This window comes from Anopheles arabiensis, chromosome 2 (assembly GCF_016920715.1).
Source record: "Anopheles arabiensis isolate DONGOLA chromosome 2, AaraD3, whole genome shotgun sequence".
In the NCBI taxonomy this organism is placed as follows: domain Eukaryota; kingdom Metazoa; phylum Arthropoda; class Insecta; order Diptera; family Culicidae; genus Anopheles; species Anopheles arabiensis.
In genome coordinates, this window is record NC_053517.1 from 72,532,782 (window position 1) to 72,544,559 (window position 11,778).

General features: G+C 39.0%; 1 protein-coding gene across 3 annotated transcripts; it reads left to right on the forward strand.

Annotated features, from left to right (window-relative positions):
* The first annotated feature begins 7,220 nt into the window (after positions 1 to 7,220).
* On the forward strand, positions 7,221 to 9,877 carry LOC120894064 (carbonic anhydrase 2). 3 transcript variants are annotated; one of them, XM_040296418.1, is made up of 3 exons: positions 7,221 to 7,625; positions 8,931 to 9,108; positions 9,190 to 9,877. In XM_040296418.1, the coding sequence occupies exons 2-3, from the start codon at positions 8,956 to 8,958 to the stop codon at positions 9,808 to 9,810; spliced, it is 774 nt and encodes a 257-aa protein (XP_040152352.1). In that variant the 5' UTR covers positions 7,221 to 7,625; positions 8,931 to 8,955; the 3' UTR covers positions 9,811 to 9,877. The 3 variants fall into 3 exon arrangements, with proteins under 3 accessions (XP_040152352.1, XP_040152351.1, XP_040152350.1); XM_040296417.1 differs by having other exon boundaries at positions 7,222 to 7,584; XM_040296416.1 differs by lacking the exon at positions 7,221 to 7,625 and having other exon boundaries at positions 8,799 to 9,108.
* The last annotated feature ends 1,901 nt before the right edge of the window (positions 9,878 to 11,778 follow it).

The window sequence follows — 11,778 nt, forward strand, 5'->3', positions numbered from 1 at the left end:
AATAATAACTATTACACTTATTTTAATAAACAAATCAGGCGCTACTGCAGGCAAACGAGGTGAACCGAGCACCAATTCAATTTCAGATTTGTTACCAATATCAATAACACTTAATTAAGACAAAACACATTCCAAAGCCAAATGTACGAAGAAATCCATAACTTATTTTGAGTATAAATAAAATCAACTCCGACCAGGACAACTCAGATTCATTTGGACTGCCAATATAAGTCATTACGCTTCCTAAAACTTTGCCTTCCTACTTATTTCAAGAGTTTAGTTATACCCAAGGTAAGGCTTCTAAACTCCAACGTTTTCAGTAATGGAAACCCCTTCCGGGTTTCCATCATCGTCTGGACGATCAAATGCCGGGTTCAATCCGTCCGCTTCGAACAGTTCGTTCCACCTCCGCTCATATCAGTAAAAACTGACCTACCGCGACGGTACTCGACGTTCAGTTGTGACGTATGTACGATCATCACATTACATGGCGAGCGTATCTAAAATCGAACATACTACACTTGAACAAACTCACGATATGAATGCTGTTTAGTACACGTACTTTAACATGAAATGTTTGGTATGTGTTTCTAGGGAATAATAGTATTGAAATTTTTATTTTTTTCAAAAACATATTCAATTTTCATTCGGATAGAACGGCTACAATTTTATGTGTAGACGTAACATTCCTGAATGGTTGCAATTACTTGTTTTGAATATCTAAGTTTAAAAATGTTTCAGTAAACATTAGTATCACTTATCAACTTAAAGTCTGTTCTTTAACATTGAGAATCATCAGCCAACTTGTTAACCCCAGCCATTCACTCACAATCAGTCAGGCGTGGATAGCAATACGTGGAAATCCAAATTGATTCGCAGACGAAGTAAGAAAAAAAATCAATTGCATTGACACGCACAACAGAACCTCAAATGCCGTATTGTGATCGTGATAAAATCACTTCTACGAATTACAGACAAAAACACGCCGTCTGTGTTGAGTGGTTCTGAAACACCGAGAGTGTTTACATCTCGTGACGGTTTCATATTTTTAAAAGCAACGCTGCATTGCTCGAGGGATTGGATGATAGATTAAAATATGATGCTAGGTCTAATCTTAGAACGTGTGCGCACTGAGCACGAGATAAGGAAGCAAAAAGGGGAAATAATTCGTTTCTCTTTGGCGACAAACAAAAAACCAAACAGGCATACTCTTGTACACAGTAATCCCAGGTGAATAATGTCACAGCTCGGGATAATAATTCGTAAAGTGTTTTCTATAGGAAGCCGCGTTTACTGCACGATAAGATTTGCCGCCAAGATAGATTTTGAAGATGGGAGCTACGGAATGTTCTAATCAGTTCGAACACTAGAGGTTTCTCGAACGCTTTGTGCATAGGAGGAAAGAAACCCCTCAGTAAGATACACACTGTTTGTCGCGGTTTGTCGTAACATAAATCGTTGTGCAGCTTGTAATAGAGGTAAGTGAGTAGAAGAAAACAACAAAAAAGTGATCTTGTACTCTGGTAATTATAATGTAGTGCTCAGAAATATTTATAATTACAGTGAGCAAACATATTGCGAAAGAAAAGTAAACAAAATAGGGCATAATTCGGGATAAATCTTCAGCTATTTGCTTATGCATCAGTATCGATCGTTCTGCACGTGCAAGCACCAACGCATGTGTAGTGAATTAGTTACCATGAAGCATCGTACCACATTGGTATAGTTTATTGTGGCAATTTAATTTCGGCCATGGTAGTAGCTGCGGCCTTTCACAAGTCATAATCAACACGTTATTTTTTAATGTTCATTATGGTCGAGTTGTTATGCAGCATTATTGAACGAGCTAACAATGTGTGCTTTGCGCAAGAGTGTAAAGAGGCAAACAGGCAGCCGATGTTGCAGCAAGTGTTAGATAAATAGCAAACCATGGCTCTGGTTGGTTACACGTCCTCGTGCACCACCCGCGGATAATTTGATTGGGTTGCAAATGATTTATTTTGTGTGAGAGAGTGTTTGTGTATGCGTGTTTATGTGGCCATGCTAGCAGCAAAACGTGCTCTTCATAACAGGCATTGCAGCCAGTGTTGGTCAGCAGATTACAATTGTCTTGAAGCAATTTGTTTAAAATTTACAGCCTCGCCCGCACTCCGACGGTTTGGCAGTTTACCGAAGGGTGCGGTGTTTTACATCCGATAGCGGGTGAAACGACCAGGTCAGCTTGAAAGTTCCAACGGACTGTTCATTCGAAGAATTTGAAGCAATTTAAACGTACACAATATTACTATTACAGATTAATTAAAGGCCAACGATAATTTAGTTAAAAACTGAGCTTTATTTGGTATTTTTAATTTCTAGTAGTTCTAGTAGTCTAGTAGTAGTTTTTCATTATTTCCAATATGTTCTACTGTTTAATTTTATTTATACTGATCTGTAAAATAGCTCAAAAACCATATGTAGTAAGGAGGAAAGAAACCCCTCAGTAAGATACACACTGTTTGTCGCGGTTTGTCGTAACATAAATCGTTGTGCAGCTTGTAATAGAGGTAAGTGAGTAGAAGAAAACAACAAAAAAGTGATCTTGTACTCTGGTAATTATAATATAGTGCTCAGAAATATTTATAATTACAGTGAGCAAACATATTGCGAAAGAAAAGTAAACAAAATGGGGCATTATTCGGGATAAATCTTCAGCTATTTGCTTATGCATCAGTATCGATCGTTCTGCACGTGCAAGCACCAACGCATGTGTAGTGAATTAGTTACCATGAAGCATCGTACCACATTGGTATAGTTTATTGTGGCAATTTAATTTCGGCCATGGTAGTAGCTGCGGCCTTTCACAAGTCATAATCAACACGTTATTTTTTAATGTTCATTATGGTCGAGTTGTTATGCAGCATTATTGAACGAGCTAACAATGTGTGCTTTGCGCAAGAGTGTAAAGAGGCAAACAGGCAGCCGATGTTGCAGCAAGTGTTAGATAAATAGCAAACCATGGCTCTGGTTGGTTACACGTCCTCGTGCACCACCCGCGGATAATTTGATTGGGTTGCAAATGATTTATTTTGTGTGAGAGAGTGTTTGTGTATGTGTGTTTATGTGGCCATGCTAGCAGCAAAACGTGCTCTTCATAACAGGCATTGCAGCCAGTGTTGGTCAGCAGATTACAATTGTCTTGAAGCAATTTGTTTAAAATTTACAGCCTCCCCCGCACTCCGACGGTTTGGCAGTTTACCGAAGGGTGCGGTGTTTTACATCCGATAGCGGGTGAAACGACCAGGTTAGCTTGAAAGTTCCAACGGACTGTTCATTCGAAGAATTTGAAGCAATTTAAACGTACACAATATTACTATTACAGATTAATTAAAGGCCAACGATAATTTAGTTAAAAACTGAGCTTTATTTGGTATTTTTAATTTCTAGTAGTTCTAGTAGTCTAGTAGTAGTTTTTCATTATTTCCAATATGTTCTACTGTTTAATTTTATTTATACTGATCTGTAAAATAGCTCAAAAACCATATGTAGTAGTCCTTAAAATTATAAGCACAATCATCGCTTTACTGCATAGCTATTGCTGACTTAAATGTTTTAAATTTGAACCCAGACATTATGAGATCACTTTTCGCTTCACAGCAGCGCAGGAAGGAACACCGGAACCCATTTTGCACTAATCGTTGTCCAATTGTGTGGGCAGTACGGTGATATGTTAATGAGTCGAGGGTACATTCCCGAAAAATTATAGCTTTACGCGAGACTCGGTTTCGATGGTCACGCGTGTGTCACCGCGTGTTATGACCCCTTAACTAATTCATAATCGCATAACCAGGCTCATCCACGGAGCTGCTGTTTGCATAATCGTCGCCTACAGAAAAGATTAGAAATGTTCTCGTTATTTCTGTGTGTGTGCGTGTTTTTTTTTGGGTATGTTCACCCACTGCACAAATAGTCATGCTCTGGATGAGCACTTTGGTTTTGGTATGTGTGGCATATTTGGTTAGCTTGTTCAAATAACTATAGCTTCATAGAACGGGGGACCGACACCGGGACACTGGTCACAGAGACAGGATTATGCAATCAAAAGAGATCTTTTACCGGATGCGGACAGTAGTGGGTGGATAGCATGGTGTCCCAACTTCCTGGTCAACCTCTCTCTGTCTCTCTCTTTCTCTTTCTTTCTTTCTCTCCCATTCTCGACATCTATCTCACTCTGTTCGGTCCTTTACCCTTATGATAACCCCTTTCGTGTGGCATCAGGTGTATCAGTGTTTGCGTAATTGTATGAAAATGCAAACACAGCTAATCACGGAGTGGTGAGCCGAGGCAGCTGCCATCAAATGATTAAGAAATTAAGTTGATCCAGGCCCACAGTGATAGTCACTTCATGTGTCTCTCGTCCCGAGCCGCGCACCGCAGGAATTCAGTGTCAAATAATGGTGATGCTGAATGGCGAGATAATCCTGTGTCAATATTAACGTTTCCAGCGTTTGCTGTACTCAGACTGGATTTTCGGTCCTTTTTTCAATCTCAAGAGGAGAGTACCCTACACACGGCAGATACGTAGCAGATATAACGATGGAGCAAAACAAAACAAAAAAGAAGCTCGTAAGCACTTTTAATCCCGTGTAAAGCGTTTCATGCTTCTGTAACCACATTGTGTGGTTAAATGAGAAAATTAGAACAGGGTGGCTTCTTCCATAAAGAATGGCTACCAATAGGGGAATGAAATTGACAGGCTTTAGCTACAATGGTAGAAATAAATGAATTGACACGAAAGTATAGCGATTATAATTGAAAAAGCTTTGATTGTGTTTTGGAAGATTTAGCCATAAGAACCTATCATAAGAGCCGAATCTGTGCGATGGAAAGTATGTCAATCAATTCTTGTTTATAGGATAGAATGGTTTTAATATAAAGACAATTGAGATATACTGCTTGCATAGATGAACGAAGTAGCGTTTTTTTCATTAAAATGGAATGTATTTGTTTTAAATTTAAACAAATTTAATTCTTTAAAAAGTCGAAAAGAATCTACAAACATACAATTTGAACTATTTGTTATCTTGTTTAATTGCTTTAGTTCATGTGATGTAAGGTTAAAATGCAAGTATAAAAGACAGCATTAAAACTAAATTGAACAACATGTCATGTTTTGGAAGGGTTGGCCGGATTTTGTTTTACTTTTTTTTGTTAGCTGATAGCCTGCGCCCTATCATTTGTTGCAACGCGTCCATCTAGAATCTATAAGAATCTAGAAAAAAGACTTTATTGTTAATAGATTTACTTCATTTTCCTTTACTATTGATTAATTTTAGTCTGAGTTATCTGCTTGTAAGGTAGACAACACTGCACGGACTTATCTTTTTGCCTTGAACAAATCACACACCAACACGAAGGTTCAATTACCGGTGGTACAGTTGCTTGAAACACAAAGACTGACAAAATAGCTTTAAAATGCATGTTGAATGCTTCCGTGGAGATAAATTCGATCGCCACTGCATTGCTTTCCTGCGCTGCAGATGAGAGCAAAAGACCTAGTCCTGCAATTGTATACTCATCTCCACGTTCCGTACAATTTCCTGCGATTTGTCTATCTGCTCTATCCGCTTTCTCGTTCTCGAGAGCGTAACAAGCGGAGTGAGGCATCTTCTACAGCACTTCACCTGCAACATGCACGCGTTGTACTCGCAACAATTTCAAAAGATTCCTTTCACCAGCGGCACCGGTTGGTGTTGGTTTCGCACAGAAGCCAGATGAGCTCTAGAAAGCAAAGCCTCTGCACTCCGTCTGATGTGCAGCAGCAAAGGAAAGAACACAGTGAGAAGTGCAATTATAACTTTTTAACAACATTATCTTTATCGTTAATTATGCACGGAGCATGCGACAATCACGAGCAGGACAAACTATGCGCATCTCCTGCCAGCTGCAGCAGACGAAAGCTTTCGGTAGGAATATGCCCCCGAGCCCCATCACGAGCAGCTGACCTGAGTAGTGCACTGCGGCAGCAAGCTACACAACCGCTGTGTGATCTATTGTTTTGGTTCAAAGAATGTTCCCTCCACCCGCTGGTAGCTGGAGTGTGCTTTCGAATGAAGTGTAAAAATGCATGTAAGTTAGAGGAAAGAATTTATTACGATGTTTAAGTAGAGATCTGACTTAGGAAGGCCACTCCGGCTGGTAAGTGGCTGCTAGGCGTGATTTAATGAAGTTTAATTGTGTTAAACTTTCTCGATTACACGCTCATGATAAGTCTTCTGACTAGCATTTTGAAGTACATTGTTTAGTGCAATGTCAAGTGTTGAGCAGAAACAAAATGATAGTTGTTCATTAAAAGGTTGCTCTCACTAGTTATTCTTAAATACAGAAGCTTGAAGTCTTTTTTTTTGCTGTTTAAAGGCTACAGTAACACATTTTGTATTTAAGGTGAGATTTCTTACATAAACTAGCAATTGCAATAACGGGAACACATAAAGAGTTCTTTTCAAGAAATAAGCAACAATGTTGCAATTTAATGAAATAAACACCATTTGTAATTACAGAGACCTGGTTGTTTTTTATGAAGTTTTTTTTGTGTTAACAATTTTAATTATTTCATATCACAGCAAATGCCTGAACTACAGTCAGAATTCAATAGTTGAACACTTTTTAGTTGGCATGATTTTTAGTTGAACGCTCGATAGTTGGCTGACAGTTCAATTAAAAAGTATGCGTTTGTATGGGAAAACCGGTTTTTGAAAATTTCACAAAAATCTCATGGCCTGCCGAGACAAATTTCATATTTGTTTTTGTATAGAAAAACTTACCAACTAAAAAGCACATATTTAATAGTTGGCAGGAAATCGAAGTTCAGAATGTGTTTTTCAAATCTTTTAACATTTACAGGGGTTTCCAAGTCAGTTTCGAATGTAAACATTGTTATTCACCGCATCCAATATGTTTTCAACAGTTGTCAGTTATTTGATTCAAAATGAAATTTCAGTTTCAACGCATGATTTTCAACACATAACACAGAACTGTCAAACTCAAACCAGCTTGAGTCGTGTTGAAAATCATTAAACAATTAAACAATTCGAAACTGACTTGAAAAACCTTGTAAGCTGGTTAAAGCAAATTCAATAGACAATTTACCATGATTTCATCGAAAATGTACCTATTTCCGTATGTCCATAATTGGAAGAACTGAACATCGGTGTAACAAATATCGAAGTATACCGTGGATGCTTTGTTTACATCTGTCGTTTTGGCCGTAGTGCGTCGATTACAAGTGAACGAATCGGATTTTTCGTTGTTATTTTCGAAATCTGATGTGTTAATATGTGTTTAAAGCATCATTTATCTATAAAGTGTTATAACATCGAATGAATTTCATCAAAATAATGCAATTTTGAATGACTTTCATATGAAAAAATCTAAATCTGAACCCGCTTGTGTCGCCCTATTGTCAAATGCGCTCTTGTTCTTCTTTGATCGATAATTGGACAATGGCTACGATTTTTCATTCAAACAAATTCAAATAGATCACCCTGATTTGTGCTCCTGTGCGTATCGCGCTGAAACGGTAGCTGGCTTCGGAATATCTTCCAGGTGATATGAAGTGTGTCCAAGCATGGTGTTTTCAGAAAGGTGTAAGAAATTAAATTTTAGAAGGATTAGCCCCATCAATTGTGCGATTAATCGAGCTAGAGCGTATCAATACAACCAGTGATAGAAAATGGATATTTGAAACTATTAATTTTACGTATTGAATGGTGTTTACATACTTATATTGATGCAGTGAACTTATTATTACTTGATTTGAGATAAAAAATGTCACAAAATATTTTTTGGTGTAAATATCTACGAGTTTTGGCCTACAGCCAGTATTGGTATAGCTATGGCGAATTACTAGGAACAATATAGCCATAATTGGTGCCTTGCAATGCAATTTTCAATTGTATTTTTTTCTATTTTGATAAACACTTAGTCAAAATAAAAATACCCTCATGTTGTACACAATTCAAGCTGCAAGAAGACATACAGACTTTTAAAATATTACCTTATTTTTTCAAGAGTAAAATCTGTATCTTGATGACATAATATAGCCATAATTGGTAAGCTTACCCTAGCATAAAATCATTTTTTTTTTCATTTTTGTTATTTATTTTGATAAACCTTCCAAATTTATGTTGTATAAATAATTTAATTACATAGATTTATGTATCGTTTTCGATCGCATGTTCGCATACATTTTGCATGCCTGGTTCAAGAAAAGGTAGGGAAAAATATTGCTAAGATTTTATCATTTTTAGAGAAATAACATACATATACATTGATCAGATGTATGCAGACAAACACAAAACTAAACGTATCATCGTAAAAGTGAAAAACAGATTGATGTTCTTCCGCATTACGGTCAAACACGCGAACAGATACGCTTGCCAAACTATGGACTTGAAACTCCGTGGGCAGTGCACTTATTTACAGGTTGCTAATTCACATTCAAACCGATAAGAAGAAAAAACGTGTATCTGAATCGTATGTCAAAACGTGTTGCGACTAATCCATGCATTCGATGTTGTGCCACTGTCACAGTAAAACCGTTCCCTCACATTTGTTGCTATAAGCCTACCGATATACCAGTTATGACTGATAAGATGTCACCGGAGGCCGATTGAAGTCCCAAAGTAAGCTAGTGCCGCAGCTGACCGTTTAAAGAATTTGCGCTTCACAGTTGACGTGCCGTTAATTAAAGATACCTTGCTTCCCTTAAGATAAGCTGCGATAAGGTGCAGGCGGCTTTGGATTCACTGATAGAGATAGGTTTGTGGCGGACACCCATCTTAGAAATTAGTGTTGCTAAATTTTTGACAGCCTAGCTACAGATGTGTTTTGAACGTTGGTACGAGAAGAATCTATAACCCAGTGTTGGCCTGCGTGTGTTTTTTTTACAGAATTGATCGATAGAGCATTGAAGGAATGGCATCAAAAACAACAAAGAACGTGCAGAGTCCGATTGCACTGAATCAGCGCTCTACTGTAATCCGAGATGGAATTCAACCGTTGGATTACTTCGGACATTGGGATGGCTTGGGAAAGGCAAAAATGGTCAACACTGGCTCGTCGGCGATGGTAAGCAGAGGTTGAGGTTGAGGTGGCATTACCTATTAATTTTGTTTCACCACCACCATCATCTTTCCACTGTGCCTCTAGATTACCTTCAGCGATCGTCCATTCCGGCCGTTCATCGTAGGAGGCGTCCTTGGCAACAAGTACATTTTCGAACAGCTACACTTTCACTGGGGCATAGGCGATGGGTCCGGATGTGAGCATACGTTAGAAGGTAGTACCTATTCGATGGAGGCACACGCCGTGCACTACAACGCTAAATATGGCAGCTTCGCGGAAGCGGTTGACAAGCCGGACGGTTTGGCCGTGCTGGGATTCTTTGTGCAGGCGTACGGTAACGATGACTGCCCAGCGTTTGATAAGATCGTCGCCGGCCTGCAGTACATTCGCAGCCCGGACGCGCAAACGGAAATCGATGCGGATTGTCTCGCGTGGATGGGAATGCAGGAGCTTAACCGTCACTACTACACGTACAAGGGCTCGCTTACTACGCCGCCGTACTTTGAAAGCGTAACTTGGCTGGTATATAAAACGCCGATTTACGTGTCCAGTAAGCAGCTGGAGGCATTCCGGCAGCTGCAAGCTTGCCCCAAGGATAGTAGCAAAAAGATTGTGAACAACTTCCGGTCAGTGCAGGTGCCCCAGCAAGTGCCGGAGGTAGTTTTTGTGAGAAACAATCATCCCGTTGTGCTTTCGAAGCTGTAATTTTGCTGTGAGAAATTTGTGTGTTGTTAAGAATTGTGTGAAAATAAAGATGATTTATAACTGTTAATCATGGTTGTTTGATACTGTTGGGCCGATCATTTGAGAAATGATGGTAAATATAGGATAAAGTTTAAACGATGATACGTAAAAAAATCTTCTAATTGATGTAGGAATATATTTGAAGAATACATTTGTTCTGTCTTATTTTAGTTAAATAAAGGATTTTCAGCAGTTCTCTTCACTATAGCGTCAAAGAATTCATTTCACATCTGGAAGTTTTTAGAAAGTTGCCAAAAGTATCATAGCTACTGTAACCCTGTGTGTGTACAATTTAAAAGTAACATAACATTGATTGCAATTTTAAGGTATTATATAAAATGTTGGTTCCAAAAATAAATGTTTTTTATTAAAAGTTTGATGCAATGTTTGATTTTTATATTTTTTATAAAATCAACACTGTTTGATAAATCAACACTGATGATCAAATGAATCAATGATAGAGCCTTTTCATTACCCTACAGGCAGAAGCTAATGGCGTACAGCATTACTCCTTAAAATACCAATTAAATCGAACATCTTGATGTTAAATGGTAGCTTCATTTGCTTGCTCTCCCCACTTATGCGGCATTTACGTAGGTGCTGCATTTCGGGCAATTTTATTCAAAATTATTTGCATGTTGTTTGAAGATTTCCCTAGGAGAAATGCAGCATCGGCAGCAGATAGGCAAGCACGGCCTCATACATATTGATGCCAATCTTGTATGATTGCTTTATGCAAACAGGTATCACTATCACAGGGAGCATGTAGCCCGGTTGAGCAAATGCAGCCTACCAGACCAGCAGTAAGACCGATCCCACCAGCACGAGCCCGATCCTTATTAGTGTTTATACAGAAAAGCCCATTATTTACCGTCCCCGGTGGATTGTGAGCGGGGACAGTTTATATTTCCAAACCTGATGCTATCCGGCAGATCAAGTACGGTCCATTTCCTTGTCATCGTGAGAAGCCGTGGGGTCTCCCGCAGTGATGTACCGGTGACGTTTTGTCGGACGTCGGATGAAAGCTCTGTGGCAGTGGTGTAATTGAGCATGTTGGTGCTCAATCGACCATGGCTCGCTTGCCGGGGTTCCATGCCGGCCTGGTGCGGATGGATGATATGCCGATGGACATCCGATACTTGCTGCGGCACGGTTTGATGCATGCTTTTGCATAGTGTTTGAACGTTCAGCTCATCCTAGGTGCATGTTGTTGCCCTGTTGGATGGCAGCTGCGGCCCGGATAAGGACGAACAATGATGGTCGTCAAACTGTGACATAAATGGCGTTTGATCGTTCGAAACCATTGTCATCTTGTTTGAGTTATCGAAAAGGCTGGGCAATGAGGATGGTGAATTTCAGTTCATCCCAAATATGTAGATCTAATTTTTAACAGCCTTTTGATAATAGAAGAAAAATTCAATTTTAATGTTGTTGTTTTAAGCGCTAAATAAACAAACCATTGAATATTTGTTAATCAGTTATTTAAAATTTGAATTCAAAAGATGCGAACTTCGTGCAATGCAGGCAGCTTTCATTAAACTATATATTAAACCCACTTCATACTTAAACGAAACGGTTTGTAATGTTTTACCTATTTGAACTCAATGGGAAGAACGTTCCACTATCGCGAGAAACATAAATTGAAATTGCCTAGACTCTCTACAGGCAGTGCCAGTTAGTTGATTTTTTTGTCTCTCCTCTGCACTGAACTTTTCGCCGGTATGGTTGCTATCAGTCCACCTGCAGGTTTGGCTAGGCCAAGTCAAACTTTTTGACACCGCAGATTAAAGCCGATTAGAAAACTTTGCAGAAACTTACATCGTGCACAGAAATGCTCGCGCACGAACGGAATACGAATGCACAAGAAATACTGTGAATAGGAATTACACGGAGTACGGTCCATTTGGGGATTGAGATTTTGTACAGTTT

Excerpts from the sequence above, each read along its gene's own strand:
- LOC120894064 (XM_040296418.1), top strand. The coding sequence starts at position 8,956 with ATGGCATCAAAAACAACAAAGAACGTGCAGAGTCCGATTGCACTGAAT. Across the intron at positions 9,109-9,189 it reads ACACTGGCTCGTCGGCGATG|ATTACCTTCAGCGATCGTCC; the intron begins GTAAGCAGAGGT and ends CTGTGCCTCTAG.